Below are 25,034 nucleotides of genomic sequence, written 5' to 3'. Positions count from 1 at the left end.
ACTGGTGTTGTTGAAGTTTGAAGGAAGTTGTCCACTGGGTACACAAATTAACTTCATTTTCATGAATAAATAAGTCTTGCTCATATTCTTTAGCTCATGTAAAACAAAATGTAGGCCTACTGTAAGATACCTTCCAGCACATGTGAGATTTCTGTTGTCACACAGCTGTGAGACACTTTTAAGAAGTTCAACTAATTTAAATGAAAGTATTTGGGCTTACCTATGATGGGGATCATTACCCAGGCATCATACAGGATGTTGACTCTGACAGGTGCGTTTTGGTGAAAACCATGGGTCATGTTGGCAAAAATAAGTTTTTCTGGCCAATAAAAGATGATATTGTCTGGTATGGCCAGAAGATGTTCTTAGACTGGTCCCAGGGCCTCAACCAGTACAAAGAGGCACGTGATGTTGGATCCTGCAGTTTGGGTAGAAATATGCTCTGTTCTTGACCATGAAGGATAGAGGCACCCTTGGTCCATATGCAAATTTGACAGATACATACTGTGAGAGTAAAGTGGCTATGCCTAGATATACCAATATTAAAATTCAGATGTAGTACCGCCACCAAGTAAATATTTTTAGTGAATGCAAACCCCTATTTGTATCATTCTGAAGTTAAACTGTAAAATAGGATTGTTACATTAAAAAAGTTTGATTTAGCTTAATTTAATATTCAGTATTCAATTTTTTTAATTTAAATTTCAAATTAATTTTACCATTCAATTTAACTCACTTTAATTTAAAACCTTAGAGGACAGGAGTTTTTGTTTGTTTCATTTTGAACTAAAAAAAATGCCAAACTTTGTAAAAAGTTCAACTCACTAATTTCAAACTTCATAAATGTTAGTTTCAATTGATTACCTTTTAAACAGATGTAAATTCAAGCTGTATAAATCTATGGTTCGACTGCCATTCTTAAGTTGAACTGTCTTTGTTTGCTTTTTTGTTTACTTTTTAAAAGATAAGTCCAACTTTTATTTTCTAGATTAATGGATTAACCCTTTGGTTTATAAAATGTCAGAAAAGTCCAAGGTGATGTCTTTAAATATGTTGTTTAGTTAGTCCAAAACCCAAAGATATACAGTTTAATATAATATAAATAGAGAAAAACAGGAAGTCCCCATATTTGAGAGGTTGAAAACTGTATTTTCTGCCATTTTTGCATGAAAAATCACTTTAACAATTAATTGATTATCAAAATAGTTGGCAAAATGTTTTTCTGTCAAACGACTAATCGATTTGTCGACTAATCATTGCAGCTCTAGTTTCAGCACATAGAGAGCAGGAAAGAAGCAAGTTTCTGCCATCTGATTTAATGTGCATTAATGGTTTAAGTTAAGATAACACAGTTCTATTGCAAAATTGATGTTACTTTGTGTCAGGGATTGTTTACCAATGCTGTTTGTCACATGTCATGTTCCAACACATGCAATCTTTTCCACCACACAATGTCATCTCCATCACAACACATATTTAAGGAAAATTAATAAAAAATAACGCAATCACACTAACAATTTCTTGTAGTTTTGAAAATTGTGCAGTTATGGTTACAATTAATTTACAGAATTGGAAAACTCATGATTGTGCCATGTAAGAAATTGATTGAAAGAAATTAGTGGAACAATTCAAAGCTATTTTTCATCTAAACAATTGAAAAATAATATCTTTAAAATCCTAAAAATAAATACATTTATGCATTTGGGCACACCAGTGTATGAAAACACAAGGTATGTTAATAATTTTGTTTAAAAAACACCTTTTTTTGTGGTGTGATGGAAATGATGATTTCCTCTGAATGTTAAAATAAAATTACAAAAATGATATATTATGTAAATAATTTCATCACAGCCAGGAAGTGTTTGTACACAGGATGGAGAAATAAAACATATCAATACATATCTCTATTGTCATGGACCAGCTTAAACACTCACAAGAAACTCCAGGACACAGATGATTCATTTCCATAAAGTTTACTAGGCATATTGTGAAACTGTAATGCAATACAAATGTAATATGTATTAATATTAAATCCAAATACAAAGTGACAGAAAAAACAGCACAGATTATCTACAAAGCGGTGATCTATATAGTAAACGCAATCGAGCTAGTAAACAATTAGCAGTAATAAACATAAAGCTAACTTAGCCGTCTCAATAACCTTACAAAAGATGAAAATAGGCACTATCCTAATATTATATGATGAGAAATACTCACAGACGTTGCTTTAGCAAAAGAGGAGAAAGCGATCGCATGAGAACGGATGACCGGTAGAGCTCGCACACTGCTGTAACTGACTACCGCACGGCTATCTACTTCCTGATTCAAGACGTGCGCCGGTATTACGTTACTATAGTTACAGAAATAAACAGATCGCACTGTACTGCTGAGACAAAATAAAAAATACTTTTTTTTCTAAAGCGGCATGACACTCCCCGCTTGGGGTCTTTAAAGAGCCCACATTAATTAACAGAATTGGTCTTTGGAGAAAAAAGCAAAACCACTTCTGTAACAGGCCGAGAAAAGGTCTTTCTGGTTCCATCCTTAACAATTTCCACTTGAACTTTCCGAACCAATCCATCTTCTCCTGGAAAGGTTTTTGTGATAATGCCTTTAGGCCATTGATTTCTCTTAGCTTGATTGACATCTGTATCACTTCTGTCACAAAATCACGGTGGTCCTCCACGACGAGAAAGCAGTGGAACATGTGCTCGATGTCGGCAGTGATCGCCACCTGTTCCTTCCTAAACCTCATAAGAACACCTAGCAAGCTATTATTAAGGCCGGGACCAGTGAGCAAGATATCGGTGAGCGACACTCCTTCATATGATGCACTGCTGTCGAAGACCACACGAATCCTATCTGGTTTCCTTGGATGATACACACCAAACAAAGGTAAGTACCAACACTCTTGTCCAGGCTGTACTGGCGGGGCGACTTCAGCGTGTGCCTTCTTGAACATCTTCTCCATAAACCCTAGAAAATCGGCTTTCATCTGTGGTCGTTTTTCCAATGAGCGCTGGAGCGAGATAAGACGGTCGACAACATGCTTCCTGTTGTTAGGAAGACGCTGTCTCGGCGACCGAAAGGGTAAAGGTGCAACCCAATTTTTGAAACTGTCTTGATAGTACTCAGCTTCCATTATCTTCAGAAACTCTAAATCCTCCATGGATGGAGTGAGTCTATGGTCATCGGGAGAACAAGCGAAGACGGTTTGCCCTAAACAGTCTCCACTGTCATTGAACCACGGATGGAGGTTGGTGCTGGATGATGCTGAGGTCTAGACGCTTGACCAAATACCTCTTTCACTCTGATCTGGTTGTTGCATGGTTGAAGATAACTCGTACGACCGTTCTCTAAGATGGCTGTTTTGTAGCTTCTCACCTCTTGCGTTCTGTGAGCACCTCCAAGGCACACATCGCCAACGATGACCCATCCTAGATCAAGCCTTTGCGCAAACGGTGCATCTCCTGGGCCACTTATCTGTTCTTGGACCTTATGTACTTGTAAGATGTCTCTGCCCAGTAAGAGGAGAATTTTGGCATCCGGATCTAAAGGCGGAATCTTGTCAGCGATGCGCTTCAGGTGGGCATGATGGTCGGCTGCTTCTGGCGTAGGAATCTCAGTGCGAACGTTAGGGATTTGGTAGCACTCCAAGAGTGTAGGCAGATGAATGCTTATTTTCTTGCCCACCACATCTCTGAAGACCCTGCACAGGTCTTGAGGGTATGTGAGTAGGAACTTCCAGAGATCTTAAAAATCTCAAAGAACTCCGACCGAGCCAGGGAGTGATTGCTCTGTTCGTCTAGTATGGCGTACATTCTCTTGGACTCCTTCCTGCAGCCATTGAGGAACACACTGACAAGGCAGATCTTAGCACATGTTCTGGCACTCAATCCTTCACCACATACTTGAGTGCACGTCGACTTGACCTCCCGGTTTTCTGCTTTGTGCTCCTCCCCGCCATCCTCTGAAGTGGAAGGGGACGACTTAGATCTCCAGGTAGGTGGGTAGGGGTGAAGTGCTGTCACATGAGCCGCACTCCCACAGTCCGTACATTTTATCTCAGCGGTGCAATTCTTTGCGAGATGGTCTGTGGAGGAGCAACAGCGAAAGCAGATGTGATGCTCTTTCAAAAGCTGTTTGCGATCACTTATGCTCTTCTCACGAAAGCCTCTGCATTTCCTCAGAGGGTGGGGCTTTCTATGCAGAGGGCAGTGTTTGTTAGGATCAATACGTTCAGTACTTTCTCTACACTCGGGCTTGGCAGTTCCCGAGACCTGCGTCTTGAGAACGTATACAGATGTTTTAATAGGTTTCTCCCACTTACTCTTTCTCTCTGCTGGAGCTTGCGTGAAGAAGTTAAAACTTGGGTCAGTGCGAGCCCTTGCTTCCGTGGCGATGAAGTTTACTAACACGGAGAAAGGTGGAAAGCTAACGAAATGCTCCTGTTTGTATCTTGTGCCAAGGTAAAGACACTTTTCTTGCATGTTGTATGGAAGTTTCTCGATAATAGGCTTAATGCCTCTGGAGGTATCCAAACACAACAAGCCTGCAAGGTAGCCGTCTTCTTTGGCCGCTTGTAGCTCCGACAAGTCGGCTAGATCCCTGAGTCTTTGTGGATCCTTCGTTGTAACCTTTGGAAAGTTTTCTAGCTTGTTGAACAAAGCCTGTTCGACGGCCTCTGTTGAGCCATATATTTCTTCGAGGCGTTCCCATGCCATGCGCAATCCAGTTGTTGGATCCTTAATGTTAACTGTTTTAATTCTTCTTACTTGTTCTGTCGACTCTCTTCCTAGATACTTGGTGAGGAGGTCGAGTTCTCCTGCATCAGACAGGTCTAGATCGGCGATAGCGTTCAGGAATGATGTTTTCCAGGCCCAATAGTTCATTGGCTGGTCATCATATGCGGTTAGACCTGAAGTCACCAGGCTGCTACGAGCTAGGTATTTAATGAGATCTCCAGTGGACGTAGAATGGTCATAGCTAGTTCCATAAGGTGTCTCGTGAGCATGTGTGCGTGCAGGAGTTGAGGGATCCACTTTGATGTTCTGTTGCAGACGACTCCCACTGCACTGAAGCACTGGGACAGAGTTAAGCGCTTGATTGTAGCTTTGTTGTAGCGGCGCTCCACTGGTCTGAGGAGCTTGATGAGCTTCATGTGGCATAATGTCTGCGGAAGCAGCAGCTTGATTTTGGCGCACGCTGAGTGAGTGAGGCATTGAGAAGATAGCATCATTAGGTTGGGAATACGGAGGATGCAGCATTGGCGGAGCATAATCACTACCTCTTCTGACTGATAAATCTCTGCTGCATAGGCTGGCTTGCACCGACACATAAGCGGCAACTCGCTGGTCTTTGACCGATTGAGGAACCTGGCTGCTAGCCTTACTGCATACTTCAAAACCCATATCTTGTAGACCAGCCATGAGGGCATTCGCCTCTGCTATGGCTGCATCCTTTTCTTTCTCATCATTTAATGCATCAAGATTAGCTTGAACGCGGGCTTGCTCTACTTTAAGTTCGATTTCCTTCTGCTTGTGTGCTGCTCTAGCTTGCGCTGCTTCAGCCGTCGCCTTTGCCATGGCAACAGCCATACTAATCTTCTGGACCATAAAAATCAGTATTGGGACTGATACAATAATTTTGCAGCCAGCGGTGTCTGTCCCGTAGCATGGTGTGTTTGTTTGGTTGGGGCTTGATGTCCACATCAATGGTGCTGAAGTGCTGCGGTAAGCGTATTGTCTCATTTCCGGTCACTGGTGCTTGTGTGTTACTGGTAGCATGTTTTTGCTGCTCTAGCTCGTCCCAGTTAATTTTGTTTGATTATTCATTACAGCGGCTAATTTTCTGCTCTACATTTAAACGTACACTAGTTCTGCTCAAGCACTCATAGCTCTCTCTTTCTTTTAGCGACTTACACGCTAATCCCACAGTTTACACACTATTCAGTTTTGCTAGCTGGCAAAATACTCTTATAGGAAAGCCCTCCGTAATGCCAAATCAGCCTACTACTCATCATTAATAGAGGAAAATAAGAACAACCCCAGGTTTCTTTTCAGTACTATAGCCAAGCTGACAGAGAGTCACAGCTCTATTGAGCCATGTATTCCTATAACCCTAAGTAGTAATGACTGCATGAGCTTCTTTAATGATACAATTTTAACTATTAGAGAAAAAATTCATCACGTCCTGCCCTCAACCGGCAACAATTTATCCTTAAAGACAGGAACCTTAGAAACAGCCGTATATCCTGATATATATTTAGAATGCTTTTCACATATGGACCTTCTTTAACTAACTTCAACGATTTTTTCATCTAAACCATGTCTCTTAGACCCCATCCCAACTAGGCTTCTTAAAGAAGTTTTACCCTTAGTTAGCACTTCTTTACTAGATATGATCAGTCTGCCTTTATTAACAGGCTATGTACCACAGTCTTACCTATAATCTTCTCTTTCTTTCTTAAGATTCTTGAGAAAGCAGTCTGCAATCAGTTGTGTGACTTTCTACTTAATAGTTTATTTGAGGATTTTCAGTCAGGATCTACAGTGCATCATAGCACAGACAGCACTGGTGAAAATTATATTACTTCTTCCTTCTAATTGCATCAGATAATGGACTTGTCTCTGTACTTGTCTTGTTAGATCTTAGTGCTGCATTCGACACCATTGACCATCACATCCTATTAGAGAGACTGCAACATTTAATTGGAATTAAAGGAACCACACGAAGCTGGTTTAAATCCTATCTATCAGATCGATCTCAGTTTGTACATGTTAACGATGAATCCTCCATGCATGCCAAAGTTAGTCATGGAGTTTCGCAAGGTTCTGTGCTTGGACCAATTCTATTCACCTTATATATGCTTCCTTTAGGCAATATTATTAGGAAACACTCCATAAACTTACATTGTTATGATACCCAATTATATTTTTTGTGATTTACGGGCTCCATGCTTTAACTGACTCTTCCTAGAGAATTAATCGGATTGATTACAAATGTTCGCAGAGCAATCAAAATAACGTCACGATGAAAAGTTGCTCAAACCTTGAGTTTTGTCGAACGGTGTGGCCATTATGGGGCGGCGAATTTTGATGTTTCATCATGAAACAAGGAAGTGGTTTGTAACACGACTGTACATGATCTAAACAAAACTTCATATGTTAATGTGAATAATGTTTTACACATTGATTTACTCCAGCCAACAGGTTCAGTACATCCACTTCAAATGTCGTCAGAAATTGACTTGACATTGGTGATGCTTCATTATAAAGATTGTGAGTTTTTGGCAAAATGCCTTGGCGTGAGAGCGCGGCTAATTTTGATGCTTCGCCATGACACAGAAAGCTGTTATAACTTCACTTTACATTGTCCCAGCTGCCCCAAATTTCACATGCTGGATAAGTCCAGGCCTGAACACATCTACATCCCCAAACTGAGTTATAGTCATAGCTCCACCTACTGGCAACAGGAAGTCACCCTTCAAAAATTAAGCCCCTCCTTGCGGTTTGATGTACATGATGTATGAAATTTAGGAGGCAGATGTAAGATGGCAACAGGAAGTTAATGGTCCCGTACTCTTACTCCTACCAGGTTAACCTGATCCTCCTCAAATTAGTTCAGCAAGTCTTAAGCTCTTGATGATGCTTCATTGTGAAGTTTGTGAATTTTCGTTAACGATATTGTTGATGTTTTGCAATGACACAGGAAGTTGTTGTAACTTCGGTGTACGTGGTCAAATCTGCCCCAAACTTCACGTTTGATAAGAGTCCCACCCTGAAGACATCTACATGCCAATATTCAGTCATAGCGCCATCTACTGGCAACAGAAAATGAAACGTTTTATAGTTTCACGTACTCCTCCTAGCAGGTTCACCAAGACATGATGCTATTTTGTGAAGCTTGTGAGTTTTCGTTGATGCGTTGTGGACCTGTGGACCTCAAAACAGATTTTTATAACTCCATGACTTGCTCATCACTATCTTAAATAAGTGGAATTTGTCCTTATTCAGTCTTGTGAGAAACAGTGTTAGGATTTTTAAATCCATCCACATTATCTGAAATCATACCAGGTTCTGTCTCTTTGCATCTGCAAGAGGATCATCTTCAGATGGATGCACTTCACAGCAGGTGCTGTTGGCCAGATACTCACTGGTAAGAAGAGTGATTAGAAAGTATTTTTCTGAAGAAATTGCATGTGATTGGTGTAAGCTGCTGCAGCTCAAAATGTGGACGATGACATGAAGACTTGTTTGCCATGATCTGTTACAAATCCATGGAGTATAAATGATGACAAAATTCAATTGTTTGGAATGACAGTAATTTCCAATATAATCCCAGTGACCCACCCAGGCTTCCTAAACCCCACACTGCACATCAAGAATCATGGTTGCACTTAAAATGATTTTTGGAGAAGATATAATCTTTCAGGGTCTATTTACTGTAGGCATTTTGTAAGAATGAATTGTGCACAATTAAATCAGTAAATCACTTATGGCCAGTAAGGTACACCTGCTAGTGAAATTACACCACATTTGTAGTAGATATTGTAGTGAATATGCTCCACTGCAGTAATTTGTTTGTCATGGCACACAATGTCACAAAGTTTTATAGCAGTTTATAGCAATTATAGCAAAACACTGTTTAGACAACAAATCTAAGTAGCAAAAAAAGGCTGGTGTTATTCTACCTAATTTTCTGTCAACAATTCCCACAAAAAAACCACAGCCAGCATTGTCACAGTCCGTCTATAATACTTTCTGACTTCCCTATATCTGTCTGTGGCTCTCAGCTCCAAGGCCATTGGTTCATACTGTAGACATAAATCTTTAAAAATAGTTGACAAATATATATATATAAAATATATATATATATATATATATATATATATATATATATATATATATATATATATATATATATATATATATATATATATATATACAGCGGCTGGATAGCTCAATTGGTAAGTCACAGGACTTCGACCGGGTTCGGGGCGCATTGAGCAATGACCATCATCCAGTGTGGAACGGCTGGATAGCTCGATTTGGTAGGCCATGGGACATTCACACGGGGGAACAAGGGTTTGAATCCCCCTCGGAGCACAATGAGCAATGACCCATCATCCAGTGTGGGTCCTTAGGCAAGACCCTTCACGCTGCTGCCTACCTCATGATGATGAGTGACAATGACATGCCGGCTCAGACGCCGCCCGGCCAAACAAGGTCTGCGTCAGGTGTTGGGGAACCAGGGCATCGAGACGACAAATGGGCTACTGGAACAAGACGGAGATGGGCGAGATGCGATAATAAGGCTCTGTTGGAATGCTACTACTCCAGTAACCCTAGTCAGAGGGGTTACATGCACAGGATGTGGGATGAATGGTTACTTCGAAACCCACAATCAATGCTTACAGCGAAGCAACTAGTAGCTCTGTGTTCCAACATCCACAAGCGGCAACTGCTATCACAACTTGAGATTGACGAGATACAACACAAATGCTACGGCAAGGGGGAGCCAGGACTACAGGTCAGAGGGGAGCAACCAGCAGCTCCCCAACCAGAGATTGGGTACGAAGCCCCAAGAGAAATCACGCTGAACGAGGCAGCGACTGACCTGAAAGATAAGATCATGGGGAGGATGAATACAAGGCAACCCCGACGCCAACTACAACGGCTAAGTGAAGTACCATCAGAAAGTCTCCTAGAAGATGTGAATGCAGCATTGAGAGCGATCCCTACCACAACCATCACTGAAACCAATGAGCTGATATACGCCTCAGCAGCAGTAATCCTAGAGATGCTTGGCTACATGAGAGCCAGCCATGAGAGACAGTACCCACCATGGAAACAAAGGTTGGAGGCAAAAATCAAGGAGGCCCGGAGAGAAGGAAGCCAACTGACAGAGGCTGAGAGAGGTGCAATGAGAAAGCAAGTACCCAAGAAGTACAACCAGATGCCCATACCTGAAGCACTTGAAACTGCCAAACAAAGGTTCCAAGCCTTGGCCAGCCGCCTAAAGAGATACATGAGAGATAATGAAGCCAGAAGAATAAACCGGCTGTTCGCAACTCAACCTGCGAAAGTGTATGCTCTATAACAGCAGAGCAGACCCACCAAGGCTGGAAACGGAGCAGTACTGGAAAAGTATATGGGAGAGGGAGGCATCACACAACAACGATGCACAGTGGCTGGCGGCTCTGAGAAAGGACCACAGCAACCTCCCTGAACAGAATCCAGTCACCATCACAGCGTCAGACATCCAAGAAAGAGTCTCAGGTATGAAGAACTGGACAGCACCAGGCCCTGACAGGATCCACACCTACTGGCTAAAGAAGCTCACTGCACTCCATGAGCACCTAGCAGCACAAATGAACCAGCTGCTAAGAGATGGGACGCACCCTGAATGGCTTACTGAAGGGCGCACAATCCTGATCCTGAAGGATCCCGCAAAGGGTACAGTCCCATCCAACTACCGGCCAATAACCTGTCTCTCCACAACATGGAAGCTCATGTCAGGCATCATTGCGGCTAAGATAAGTGGACACATGGATCAATACATGAGCAAAGCACAGAAGGGCATTGGCAGAGGAACCAGAGGAGCCAAACACCAACTCCTGGTTGACAGAACAGTCACCCAAGACTGCAGAACCTGACACACCAACCTGTGCACTGCCTGGATTGATTACAAGAAAGCATATGACTCAATGCCGCACACATGGATCACTGAATGCTTAGAGATGTACAACATCAACAGGACTCTAAGAGACTTCATTGCAAACTCGATGAGGCTGTGGAAAACCACCCTTGAGGCCAATGGCAAGCCACTTGCACAAGTATCCATCAAATGTGGCATATACCAAGGAGATGCTCTGTCCCCACTGCTGTTCTGCATAGGTCTGAACCCCCTCAGCCAAATAATCAACAAGACTGGCTGTGGATACCGACTCAGGAACGGGGCCACCATCAGTCACCTCCTCTACATGGATGACATCAAGCTATACGCTAAGAGACACCACCAGGATCTACAGCTCTGACATTGGGATGTCATTCGGGCTCGAAAAGTGCAGTCGAATGGTGACAAAGAGAGGGAAGGTAGTCCACACAGAAGGGGTCTCACTCCCAGAAGGAACAATAGCAGACATTGAGGATGGTTACAAGTACCTTGGAATACCACAGGCAAATGGCAACCTCGAAGAGGCAACAAGGAAGACAGCAATGGCCAAATACCTCCAACGAGTAGGAGGAGGTAGACGTGCTGGAGGAAGGACCACCATGGGAGGACAAACCCCTACGCGGGATGTACCACCGGAACATGACTGAAGTGGCTGATATCAAGAAGTCCTACCAATGGCTAGAGCGGGCTGGACTGAAGGACAGCACACAGGCACTCATCATGGCTGCACAGGAGCAGGCCCTGAGCACCAGAGCAATAGAGGCCCAGATCTACCACACCAGACAAGACCCAAGGTGTAGGCTGTGCAAAGAGGCCCCTGAGACAATCCAGCACATAACGGCAGGGTGTAAGATGCTGGCAGGAAAAGCATACATGGAGCGCCATAACCAAGTAGCTGGCATAGTGTACAGGAACATCTGCACTGAGTATGGACTGGAAACCCCGAGGTCAAAGTGGGAAACACCTCCAAAGGTGGTAGAGAATGAACGAGCCAAGATCCTGTGGGACTTCAAGATTCAGACTGACAGAATGGTAATGGCGAACCAGCCTGACATCGTGGTGGTGGACAAACAGCAGAGGAAAGCCGTTGTGTTTGACGTGGCAATACCAAGCGATGGCAACATCAGGAAAAAGGAACATGAGAAACTAGAGAAGTACCAAGGACTCAGAGAACAGCTGGAGAAGGCCTGGAAGGTGAGAGCAACAGTGGTGCCCGTGGTCATCGGCGCACTCAGGGCAGTGACCCCCAAACTGGAGGAGTGGCTACAGCAGATCCCTGGAAGAACACCAGACATCTCGGTCCAGAAGAGTGCAGTACTAGGAACAGCAAAGATACTGCGCAGAACCCTCAAGCTCCCAGGCCTCTGGTAGAGGACCCGAGCTCGAAGGATGAGACCACCCGCGGAGGGTGAAGAACAAAGTTTTTTTTTTATACTGTATATATACTGTATACATATATTAAAAAAGGCTCAGTCATTTCCTAAAACAGCTGACCACTGTAGTTTTTATCAAATAATACTCAAACAGGAGGAAATAGTGCATTTGTTGGGGACTATTTTCAGCTGTGAATTAATCCACATTTCATGCTCTAGTGAGTATTTGGGGCAGCTGGACGGTATATGTGGGACTGAATTAAAATAAACTACAGTGTATGTGTTCATGGTAATGAAGGAACATGTCACCCAGTGCAACAGTGTGGCTCACTGTTGTGTTTTTGATGTGTGATGTGTTATTTTTATTTATTTTTGACAACAATGGAGCTCTATGGCACAGAGGAATAATATATATCAGGCTTTCGATACACACAATACTTGTTGGTAGGATATATTCATTGTTGGTTTGGCTCTGCACATGGGATTTGTTGATAAGACGAATATAAAATATCACCAGACTTGACTTTTAATGTTTTGTAAAAAAACATATTATATATATGTTTACATATTATATATAATATTTACATATTATATTGTTTTTAAATTTTTTGCATGAAGCAATTTGTAAATGTGCACAGTGTAACACAATGTATAGTGTACCCCATAATCTAAATGTTTTTCTTTCACGCTGACTGAGATTGAAATTCCAGATCAAACACTGGTCCTCTCGGTGTGTGTGTCCCTCGGTTCTACTCAGCAGGCGCTGCTGTTACCCAGCCCCTGGTCTCCTGCAGTGCCGACTGGATTGCTGCTGTGGATCATGCTGGCAGACCTGCTGCTACTAATCCACTCCTGCAGACTCAGGAGTAGAGGTACTACAGGCCAATGTTGGTGTATGATGTCAGACTGTAAAATTAAGTGCTTGTCAGACAGAATTGCATTTTCCGTTAATCTAAGTTGAACTCAATGTAAAAGATTTGCAAAGACTTTCTCTCCTGTTAGCTGTGGATTAGTTCTCAATGCCTGGCATAAACAGTTGGTATTACTTGTTTGTTTCAATTATTGATGAGTGCTGCTGCTGTCTGCAGCGACAAAATCAATAGTTCTGTTCCAACACATTATAACTAAAGCCAAAAATGATTTTAGAGTGTGTGTGCATGTGTGTATGTGTGTATGTGTGTTTGTTTGTCAGAGGTGGGTGGTGTATTTATGTGGGTGTGTGTGAATGTGAATGAAAAGTAGCTTGGAAATGTCAACCCTCCACACTAGTCTTTTAATTACAGACCTAATATGAACTCTTCCATCATTTAAGAGGACAGCAGTGGGAAGACTGTTCTTTATGCAGTGATACACTGATGTACAGGTTTTCTGAACTGAATGTTCCTGAAATAGATTCATCTGAACTAAAACCACATGTACCATTTTGTATATTTCTATTCTCTACTCAACAAATATATGTGACTTAATATTGCACATGTATCCACAGTAAACAGCAACAGTGACAACAAAGAGAACATTTTGTTTGCTTAGTTAGGGAGGCAGCAGCATGGAGAGGTGAGACTTGAAACCACACTTCACTTTCTATTTTTGCTTGATTGATTAATTTTTTCTTTGGTAAAACTTTATATTAGGGTACACATATTCACCAATAACTGGTTGCTTATAAGCATGCATATTAGTAGCCGGTTGGCTCTTTATTAGTCATTATAAAGCATTTAGTAATGCCTTATACAACTAGGAGTTTTCCCTCAATAATCTCCTAATTACTGCTTATTGATAGTAAGTAAGGAAGTTGTTGTACATGAATTATGATCTTAATATGCTTTGCTCAGTATGGGCCTTATAAGGTGGTAGTATCGCAAGAATCGTCATTCTCCCTTAATAACACTTAATAAATATGGCCTATTCAAAACTACAAGTGTTAATAGCGTCCAAGTAAGTCTAAATTAAGTCTTTCTAACTCAGAATATGTTCCCCATTCTAAAGTGAGGTCTTGCTCTTAACTAATTCACTAGTAGTTTGTCATTTATTAACCCACACAGGTTCCCTATTCTAAAGTTGCCTCCTCTTCACACTTAGTAAATCCATTATTCTCTACTTGCACAATGTAGTGTGACATATATTGAGGGAAAACTCTTGGCTGGTTAATGGCCTAGTCGGCATTAATAAGGGCTTTATAATGACTAATAAAGAGCCAAGATGCTACTGATATGCATGCAAATAAGCAACTACTTAATGGTGAATATGTGTACCCTGTTATAAAGTGTTACCCTAGTATAAAGTGTTAGCTTTTACTTTTTCAGCTGTGTAGTGTGTATGTAGTGGCAATATCCAAATGTATTCTTAACCTAGTTAACATGGTTTTGACAATGGGTTGAGTTAGCCCAGTTAAAGGATAATTCCGGTTTCAGGAAACTTGGGTCTTATTTTTGTAGTTTTGTCCATCATCCCTACCAATATTAACTCTGTGATCTGGCCCTGCGTCAATGTGTTTGACACACTGAATAGAAGTCCAACAAGGCAAGAACCAAACTTATTAGCCATTTGTTTTTGTCATTTATTTGTGAACAATAAATGTATTACCCCTTGACCTTCCATCTAGCACTGTGATTAGGTCAAGCTTTCAATTCAGTTTCAATTCAATTCAATTTTATTTATATAACGCCAATTCATAACAGAAGTTATCTCATTGCACTTTTCCTATAGAGCAGGTCTCTATATTACCACTTTCCACTATAGCATACTAATAGTATTTAAAATATACAGACTATCCTAGAATTAGCTATGGATGTTCATGGTCCCAGAGGATTCAAGACAAATCATAATGTTTTTGAGGACCTTCTGATCGTTTCCCTAGCACCACCATCAGACCTAAATTTTCACTTGTGCACAAAAATATCTAAACCTGTTGGCCAGATTCCTGTGAAATTTACTGAGCACATTTATAATAGCCAGAGGGATGAACCTTTTTCATTTTGGATGATTCAGCTACTTTTCTCTAGTGCCACCCTTACACTAAAATGTCATCTTTGCACACAAGTAATCTCATCATAGGCAGAGCACGTTCAGGTACCCAAACAAATAAAGCTAGCAAACATTCTTCATATACATCTTTTATTGTTGCACACATTAATCTCTTAAATACTTGCATGATGAATACAAAGTGAAAAGCCCCGCACATTTGGTCATAAAGAGCCCAAAAAGTCCCAAAAAGCCATGGCAAGGGCTTTTCACAGAATGTTTAATCATCAGCAAGCAATCCTTGAGATTTGTAAACTATAACAATGTAACTTGTAACAGTGTAAATGTAACTTTAACAATGAAGCATACATAAAATGTAAAACAATGCTGTTTAAGGTCAATTGAATCTAAGGTCTCAAGAAAGTACCAAGCTCTTAGAAGCTGCTTTTCAGAGTAGCTGGAAATATCAAGGCTTGTAAATAATGAGAAATGAATTGCTGAATGTTGGAAAATAAAGTCAAAATTTTGATTGAAGTTTATGTGAGTAGCTTCACTCTATATAAGTGAACATTTATTTATAGTGCTATTGTATAAAGAATAAAATATTTTCATTTGTGGAAACCTATTTCATTATTTGGAATTTCCAAAGCACTGATGTGAGATTTCAGGCAATGGACATCCACTTTCCACATAGTGTCATTGATACTCTAGAACACTGTGACAGCACTGATCACAAATACCTGCACTTATTAGATTGTCCTATTGTAGGTCATACAGAATAATGTGGGCTAGTTAAGGCAGACAATCAAATGGTTCTCTGCCCTGAAGTATCACTCAAGAAGTGACATAACTGAAAAATTAAATGCATATTAATATTTATTCTCACTAAAATCTTGACATTCACTATGTGAGTTGTCTGAGTGAACTATATTTTTCAAGTGACAGGTATGGGTATAATATATTTTATATATTATGCTGATTTATGCCCATCCAGCTCAACCTGAAATATAATTTGGAGCAAAAAAGCATAGTATGAAAATACAATTAATATACACTGAGCAATGTATCATTTGCTTTATCAAGACATACAATAACATCAAAATATGATTTCAAATCTGATTTACATTTATAATGTCAAGAAAGGTCTAGCAAAGAGTGGACTCAACAATACATGTGTCTAACATTCAGGCATCTCAGCAAAAAAAACCTGGCCTTCAAATACTTTCAGTTTACTGTCAGCAAATTATCATCTTTTATATAAAGGATAGGTTCACATTCAAGTCTATCTTAATATAATAGTCACATGTCATATGTATGTTAAAAAAAGTCACTGTAATCATTCCTCCAGTCCATACTGGCCATGAAGCAATATCTTCATAGTGCGACTACACTGTAAAAGATGGGATACAAAACCCACAGTCCTTCTGTGTAAAAATGCCTTCTAATGTTCAGCTGAAGCTAATGTGAGGCTAGTCTCCTCCAGTCTGTGTTTCCTCACTGATCCGCAGCAGAGAAATACTTCTTGCAGGCAGATTTGTTGTTGGTGTTGTGTCAAAGTCGGTTTCCCCATCAATTTGTGGTTCCCCTTACCTAAGAGTTGCATTAATCATCATTTTTATATTTACAATGAATCAAATGACTATGAGTAATATGAAAGGTGTCACTCATAGCGATAAATTATCACCAACTCTGTGGTTCCCTTCAGCTATACAGAACACTTTAGCATCCTTCAGCTCATTGTTTTGTACTGATTGTACACTACCTGCCCATCACCAAACAGCATACAGACAAAATCAGAGACTAGCTGGTGAACATAGTGGAGCATCTAGCAGCTAAAGAGCCAAATATTTCTCTAAGGAGTTAGTAGAGACCAAACTAGAGCTAAAATGAGAGTGACTATATACTGAATATTGGACTTCAGGTGGACACAAACATGATTTCAAATGGATGATAATGTTGCTCTGTTTCTGCTGGATGTGTAAATAGGCAACTGTTTACTGACACTTTCACCATAACCACTTTATAAGGTGATAATATGTCAATAGGTGTTTTTGGATTGGCGGAACTTTTTCATATTTCTAAGAACAGTTGGAGACAACCCCCTTCTGCTGCCCCCAAGTGACCAAAAAAATCAGTTAATGCAGCTTTAATCTCAACCCAACCTTGGCCCTAACTCCAACAAGTCATATTTGTGGTATCAAACCATAATCTAACGATAACCTAAATTAAGCCCTATCTCAAAACTTATGCCGTGTTTCCACTGCATGGTACGGCTTGACTTGACTCTACTCGCTTCTGGTACAAGGTACTTTGATCTATTTCGTTTTCCACTGCAGATAGTACCCCCTCAACGAAGGTGAGCGACGCCGCATTGAACTGCATGACATCATCTTAAACGTGACAACACAATAACCCCCTTCACTTTTCCAGTAGTTGGGAAACAACATACAGGAGCTTTAATTTGGTCTGTAGCCTTTTTTCACTAACAAACTGTAACCTACACTGTACATTTACTACTAAACTTACATCTTCTCTACTAACCTTTTCCTTTGCTCTGCTCACATTCACCATCACTCTCTGCCACTTGCTCTCTCTCGCACGGGGACGGCTGCGGCTTAGTGGTAGACAGGTCGTCCACCAATTGGAAGCTTGGTGGTTAGATACCGGTTTCCCCAAGCCCACATGTCGAAGTGTCCTTGGGCAAGACACTGAACCCTAAATTGCTCCTGAGGTCTGTGCCTTAGGTGTGTAAGTGTGTGTGAATGATTAGTTTCTTTGGACTGATGAGCAGTTGGCACCTGCCATCAGTGTATGAATGGGATATGTGATATGTAGTGTGAAGCGCTTTGAGTAGTCAGAAGACTAGAAAGGCGCTATACAAGTACAGTGCATTATTCGTTCAACCACACACTCGCTACGCACACAAAAAGGAGCTACGCTACTCTTATAACAGAGGATATCGAAGGGATGGTGTTCTTGATACATCTGCACTTCGTCAATTGACCGCATGGCATGGTCATTTTTTAAAATTTGGATCATGTGAATAAAAAAATTGCTGTCACTATTGATGGTAGCTTGGCTATTTAAAAATGCTGGGTTTGTGCAGGATTTCTTGTGTCATGTGAGTGACGCTTCTAGTGACGATTCCCTCTGACCAATCAGTGGTCTGCAGTGCTTTCATGTCACCTTTTAGTATCAGCTCAGCTGGCTTGGAACCTCGACCAAGGTGATACCAAAAATAGTACCAGGTACCAAGTACTATCCACAATGGAAAACCAAAAAAGAGCGAGTAGAGTCGAGTCGAGCCGAGCTGTACCATGCAGTGGAAAAAGGACTTTACAGGGCAGCGCTGCAGAAAACACTATTCAAAGGGGAAACAGACTTCAACACAAGACAAAGATACAACACTACAGGCAGTATTATATTAGCAATAAGCCTACACTCGACAGATTTGTCTAACTGACACTGCTGAAGCATATATTAGTTTCAGCTGAACTTTCTAATTACAGTGACCAATAACTCTACCAATGTACATATGGCATGTGAGTACTATATTAAGATAGTCTTATCCTTTACTACTATCCTCATAAATAAGGCCAAATCAGGATCAGATAATAACACTTTTTAAAATCTTTGTTCTTCCTCTGGCAATTCTTTGAGATTCTGTGCTTCTGGATTGGACCTATTAAACAGTTCTTCAATAGGCAAGGGGTAATCCACAAGGAGGCATGCAGTTATTGAAAATTATTGCATGACACATAATCTGATAATATGGGTTTGCCTCTGAGTTATTTTTGATATCTGCACTGATCAGAAAGGATTATCCCATTTATACCATCGCCACTTGCAATAGTTCAAAATATTGATATTGTTTATTCATAATTTGGTTTAAATGGAAAATGTGTGTTGGCAATGTCTTTGTCAGTCATGTCAATCTTCTTTGTCTAATCTCGTAAGAGCTGAAACCAGCAGCCTTCCAGCTATGAGTGTTGATTCAGAAGTGATGAGGACATGTCAGAGCCGTGTGGGTATCTGAAATAATGCACACCCTCTGACCAGAATCAAGTATTATCTATGTCCATGGTACGAAACAATACTGTGTGTATCAGTTCTCTATGGACTTTGTCCAAACTGTCCAAACAGTCTCATTGTCTTGCTAGTTTTGCCCAAAGCATCACAGAAGCAGAGAGTTTAGGTTATGTCACAACATGAAACAAACAACTGCAAAGCTGCATCTAAATAGAATGAGTATAACACGGACAATCCACTATATGGCAAACTGTTGACTTGTTCCTCTTCAGTCATTTTTTGTAAACTCGCCTGCCTCCCAACGAAGAGCCATGGCACTCTTGCGTCTTCCTCCTGTGTAGACCTCTGGAAACTGAGAAAGACAGCTGATTGTTTACCTGCTTTCAAAGCACTTCCTCCACCTCCTCCTCCACCTCCTTCACTTCCACCTCCTCTCTCAGGTTATTAGACTGAAGGTGGAATAAGCAAATCAGTTTTGCATGGTAATAGTGCTGTTCAATTACCAAGCTACATTTTGCCACAATCGTTTCTTTTTTTGTAAATTAAAATAGGGTACACTCAATACATGCAAGGTATAATACAAAACATATAGCATATTAAATTATTTTCATAAATTTTGTGTCTGTAAAATAAGATTTTGAAAAAGAAAATGTTTCAACAAGAGCTTACTCTGTGATCACAGGATAAAGCACAGCGATCCATCCTGTAGGCTGTTTTCATTGGTGATGATGGAGAGGATTTGCACTTCACTGGTACATCGACTAATAACAAAGACCAAAGATCAACATTAGCTTAAAGGTTTACACACAAGAGGGATAAGTAGAAAAAAGTGTGCGTACAGAGTGTTGTAAATAATGTATTGTTCTTCACTCAATATTTTGCAGACATACCTGAATTGTCAAATGCCAAAGTGTCCATGTGATTTGACAACATCTTTTCTGTATTGAACCTGTCTTTGCCATACAGACTTGCCCTCTCTTTCCTCAGCTCATCCTCCCTCTGCTTCACCATCTTAATCTCTTCATCCACCAGCGATATTGTGCTTCTTGAACGCAGCTTGAAAAAGGGGTTGTTCAGGAACATTTTTTCTTGGGGCTGCTCACAGGCCTTGTTGAGGGACAACTCGGAGGCACTACGAATAATCAGATTGGATGTCTCTAGGATGATGAGGTTGGAGCTGCTGTCCTCGGAACGCCACTCACCGGACCGAACTGCCACTTTGTCTTTGTCATGTTTGGGGCTTGAGGTGAAATCATTGCTAGGGTCAAGAATGATAACGTTTGCTGACACTTCATGTTTTAGTGGTTCCTTAGTGGGTGACGAGGTGATGATGAATGATGGTGTGAGTGGAGTGCTTATGGATCTGGGGAAACTTCGTGATGGAGTACAGTCAGTTGATTTGCCCATCCTGGAGAGGCCCCTCTCTCTCTTGAAGTTTTCCTCCCTCTCCATTGATATGCGAATCTCCCTTTCAACTGGTGTTTCTGGATCATCGTAAAGGGACCTGTAACTGGAATCATCCAGGCCGGAATCCTCTGAGCAAGGGCTGAATTGGGTGTGAGGATAATCCCCAACCAGATTCAAGTTTTTCAGATCATGTGCTTTCTTCTGGGTTCTTTCAATGTTGCGGACTGGTGTGTACATGAAGCTGTGGCTGCCATGGAAGCTGGGCTGCTTGGTTGTAGGTAAGACAATCTTGTTCGTGGTTTGCTCCTCCATTTCCCTCCACTGTTTACGAGCCAGCTGGAAGTCCACATGCTCTGTGCTAACATTCTTGCTCTTGGTCTCCTGTATCACACAGAAGTCTTTAGGTATCTTCTTGTTTGGATCTGCATTGATGTGCTGTTGTTGGGTGGTGTGGTTATGATTGGCATCTCTGCCATTTTCACTCTCATCTTCAGAGATTTTGGACAAACCTTGAAGGCCTAAAGGGTTATATGTAACCTCTTGTGGAGTGGTAGGAAAGGAAATGATATCCTCAGGTTGTTCCAGAACTTCTTCCACTTGTGGAACCTCAAAACGGACCTCTTCAAAGTTGTTGTTGTCTTGTTCTTCAAAGTCTGTCACCTCAACTTTCTGCACAAAGAGCTCCTGTGCACTCAGCTGAAGACTGTCCAAATATGAGTCATCATCTTCTTTATTTATAGAAGATGAGAAAATTGTTCTCCATTTCTCGTCTGTCTCACTATCTGAAGAAGCTGCTGCAATCTCAACTCTTAGGCATTCGTCCATTTCTTCAGGGTCAAGGTCATGGCATGACTCATTGGATACATCTGACATTGCCTCTTCTCTAATGCACTGCTCTAATATGGACTCTGTAATGGGTGGTTCAAATATGATGTCATGGGCCTCTGGGTCTTCCTCTATGTCTATTTTGATAGCCAGATTTTGATAGCCATCATGCTCAGGATTAAGCTCATTATCCTCAGCCTCAGGCTCTGGCTCAGGGTATAACTCTAGCTCAGGATATTGCTCCAGCTCAGGGTACTGGTCTGGTTCAGGTTCTTGTTCTGGCTCAGGGTAGTGCCCCAGCTCAAGGTCTTCCTGTGTCTCAGGGTATTGCTCTAGTTCAAGGTCTTGTTCTGGCTCAGGGTATAGTTCTGGTTCTGGTTGAGGGTCTTGCTCTGGCTCAGGGACTTGTTCTTGCTCAGGATCTTGTTCTGGCGTGTCCTGTCTCCTACGATGGGTCTCATTCTCATAAACACTGTCAGCACTGGAGAGTGTGTCGGACACAGATGAGGTGATTGACTCATTCCTGTTGAACTCGTCATGCCCTGGTTCTAATATCAAAGCTTCTTTTTGATCCTGACAAGGCATTGCTGTGCAAACACTGGCCTCCAAACAGTCAGGCTTGTAAATCTCAATTGTGTCGGTTGGCAGGTCAGTTAATAATTTGCCAAGCATCGCCGTCTCCCCTGGTGAGTCTGTCTCTAAACAAACTTGCTCATCATCTGCACTGAAATCCTTTCCCTGTTCAGGTGAATCAGCCACAGCGACCTCCACTTCACAGTCCATCGCCAGCTCTGATTGTTCAGTGGTTTCCATGGTGACAGAGAAGGAGTTGTGATTCTCAGTTGTGCTGCAACCTTCTTTCAGTTCTTTTCCATCTGCCTCTCTATCCACCAAAGTAGCTTTCTGAGAAAAGAGAGAATAAGGAAAAGAGACTATCATTTTCTGGGAGGGAGAAAGGGAATTGTTAGTTTGTACCTTTGCTAAATGCATAGCTGAGTTGGGCACTTCTGTGCATAGGAATCAATAGCACCTTCACCTTACTACACCCTGCCATCATTTGCGGTCTCTTTAACCTTGTCTCCTCCCATTGTCTCCCTGTATTTAAAATGTCTTTTAATTTCCCTAATGACAAGTCCATTCTTTGAATGTGTGACATCCCTCTCAAATAACCAGCAAAGATATTGTCATGTAAAGAGAAGCTGATGAATTGCACTCAGCCACTGAATGATAAGCCAGGACTATTATTTGGACATTTCTTCAATATTGCACTCTATGTAACACAGCACATTAGAGGAATCAGTCCATCATAGCTTGATTATATGTATATTTATTGTGAAATAAAGCAGCAGAAACACTGTTGTGATCCATCAAAATAAGACCCTGAATTGTCAGACTGAAGATTTTATCTGTTGTGATAATAATTTTTGTCTATACAGAACTCATCACAATTATCATCATCAACACCACAAACAAGAACACTGGACTGGCTTAATAACACAGGATGTTATTGTGAATGTAATCACACCAATGTGACTTTGGCTAATCCTCCTGAACAAGTCTTGAAGTGCAATAAGCACACTAAACTTGTCCATGCACAGCACTGAAATGTTCTGTGCCAGGCAGAGAAACACTTTCAGATGTATCTGTGGATGGATAGGGGGTGGTGGTGACGACGACGGTGGTGGTGTGTGTGTGTGTGTGTGTTTGTTTGTGTGGGGGGTCTCTATGTTGTTTGTCCTTGCTGTTGCTGTGCTGAGTGAATGTCTCCCTAAGTGGGTTATGTGTAGAAAGAGAGGAAGCACATCGAAAGCAGCTGAATTAGATGAAATTATATCTGTTCTTATGTAAGACTGCGGGGCTGGGTCTGCCTCCCACACACTGCTGGAGTGTCCCTGCAAGATGATTAGCTGAGCCCCACAATCCCTGTGTTCAAACATGCACACACATACTCACAGACATTTAGATTACTATCACTAGTCCCTGTGAGGGCAATCACTGGCTACATTCATTCTTTGACTTTCAAATTTTAAGATACACTCCCCGAATGCTCCTTCCGGCTCACTGTGGGTAAGTGTGGCTACAGAAAATACCCCGACTTCAGCAAGATCTAAATTCATTAAGCATTTTATCTGAGCACACTTTTAGTTGCACTCTTCTGTAGCCCCATTCAGCCACATACACCTTTATGTAAACAAATATCAACAGTGAGATGGGCTGAATTTGGGGATTTGCAGGTGCTACTGGTTGCTATTCAATTCAGAAAATGTGTCTTTAATCTTAAAGCAGAGGTTGCATCAGTAATATGTCACAGCTCCAACATGGCAGTGTCACAGTTACACTGAATTTACAGAATCCACAAGCAGTGTTTACAGAGTGATACCTCTCGCCTGGTTTAGTTATAGGTAGATAAACTTTTCGACTTTTCTTTTTTCCACAATGACCCCCTCAAGGAGGTATATGGAGTTACACAAGTAAGAAAACAAAAAGAGGCAGAGATAAAGTGGACACCTATTGCCCAGTAATTTAAATCAAACTCTGGACCAATACAATACAATGAAAAAGAAAAGACAAGTAAATAAATAAAATGTGCAAATTAGCAAACTTCTGGTAAATATTATTATTACTTCATCAAACTTGCAAGATTGGTTAACTCTTTGATGTTTATAGTATACATTTTTAGTATTGAATTATTTTTTTCAAATGTAACAGTATTTGGACTAATACTCATCCTAATTATACTTATTCTTTAAATTGGTTTTAAAGAAAGAAGCTGGCATTATTCTAGATTTTTCTTATTGTCACTTGTCTTGTTGTTTCTTAATTCCTATGAAAAGACCCAAACCAACAACAATGTATCAGTCCGTCTCTCAATACTTTCTGACTTCCCCACCCTGTCTGTGTCAGCTCCAAGCCCATTGGTTCTTACTGAAGATGTAAATCTTGAAAACCTTTTTTCTTCACTCATTTAAAAAACAAAGGCTCAGTAATTTTCTAAAACAGCTGGCCACTGCAGTTTTCAACAAATGTTACCTAAACAGGAGGAAGTAAAGAAATAGTGCATTTGTTGGGGACTATTTTCAGTGGTGGATTAATCCATATTTGGTGCACTACTGAGTATTTTTGGCAGCAGGACGGTGTATATGGGATTGAGTCAGATAAACTACAGTGTCTGTGTTCATAGTACTGAAGGAACATGTCACCCGGTGCAATGGTGTGGCTCACAGCTCACCCTGTTTTTAATAGTTTTTGGACAACAATGGAGCTCTATGGCACAGAGCTTTAGTACAAGGAACATACAGTAGGACATGAACTGGTGTCAAAGTCCTGTGTTGTGGTGTTCATTTGTTATCCACAAATGAGCTGTTTCTGACTGGAGCAAGTGCCAAATGACTAAATTCTGTATGCAGAGAATCTGAGGACTGGGTATTTAGAGACAATACACCAAGTCTACATATTGTTTGGGTTATTGGGTTATTGTAATAATAATGCTAATTTATCATATACAGGCCTGAGTATGGTGACATTTGAGCACTGACTGACTCTGTAACCTGTGAAAACTGTCATGTTCTGAAAGTTGGAACTAAATGCTAGGTCACACTCTCAGTCTTAAGCCTATACTCAACAAAGAATACCAACCCACATTTTCTGCAATCCTTTGGAGTGTTGGTTATGCATGTTCACCATGTGATCCAGCCGTCTGGCCTAATTGGCTCTAGGGAATGTTGTGTTAAATGCATGCAAAATAACTTTCAAACTTTTCTT

At 41.1% G+C, this 25,034-nt stretch overlaps 1 protein-coding gene across 2 annotated transcripts in view; it reads right to left on the bottom strand.

Moving 5' to 3' along the window:
• Positions 1–15,147: 15,147 nt before the first annotated feature.
• palmdb (palmdelphin b) overlaps positions 15,148–25,034 on the bottom strand; it is a 75,412-nt gene continuing 65,525 nt past the window's right edge. For both annotated transcript variants that reach the window (XM_044177084.1, XM_044177085.1), the window contains 3 exons: positions 19,931–22,175; positions 19,710–19,801; positions 15,148–19,392 (listed from right to left, as the gene is read on the bottom strand). In XM_044177084.1, coding sequence (XP_044033019.1) covers positions 19,309–19,392; positions 19,710–19,801; positions 19,931–22,175 — 2,421 coding nt within the window. In that variant the 3' untranslated portion in view covers positions 15,148–19,308. The remainder of the gene's footprint in view (positions 19,393–19,709; positions 19,802–19,930; positions 22,176–25,034) is intronic.

Source organism: Siniperca chuatsi, linkage group LG19 (assembly GCF_020085105.1).
Source record: "Siniperca chuatsi isolate FFG_IHB_CAS linkage group LG19, ASM2008510v1, whole genome shotgun sequence".
Lineage (NCBI taxonomy): Eukaryota > Metazoa > Chordata > Actinopteri > Centrarchiformes > Sinipercidae > Siniperca > Siniperca chuatsi.
The sequence above is the reverse complement of the archived record's forward strand: the minus strand, read 5'-3'. Positions and strand labels throughout refer to the sequence as shown.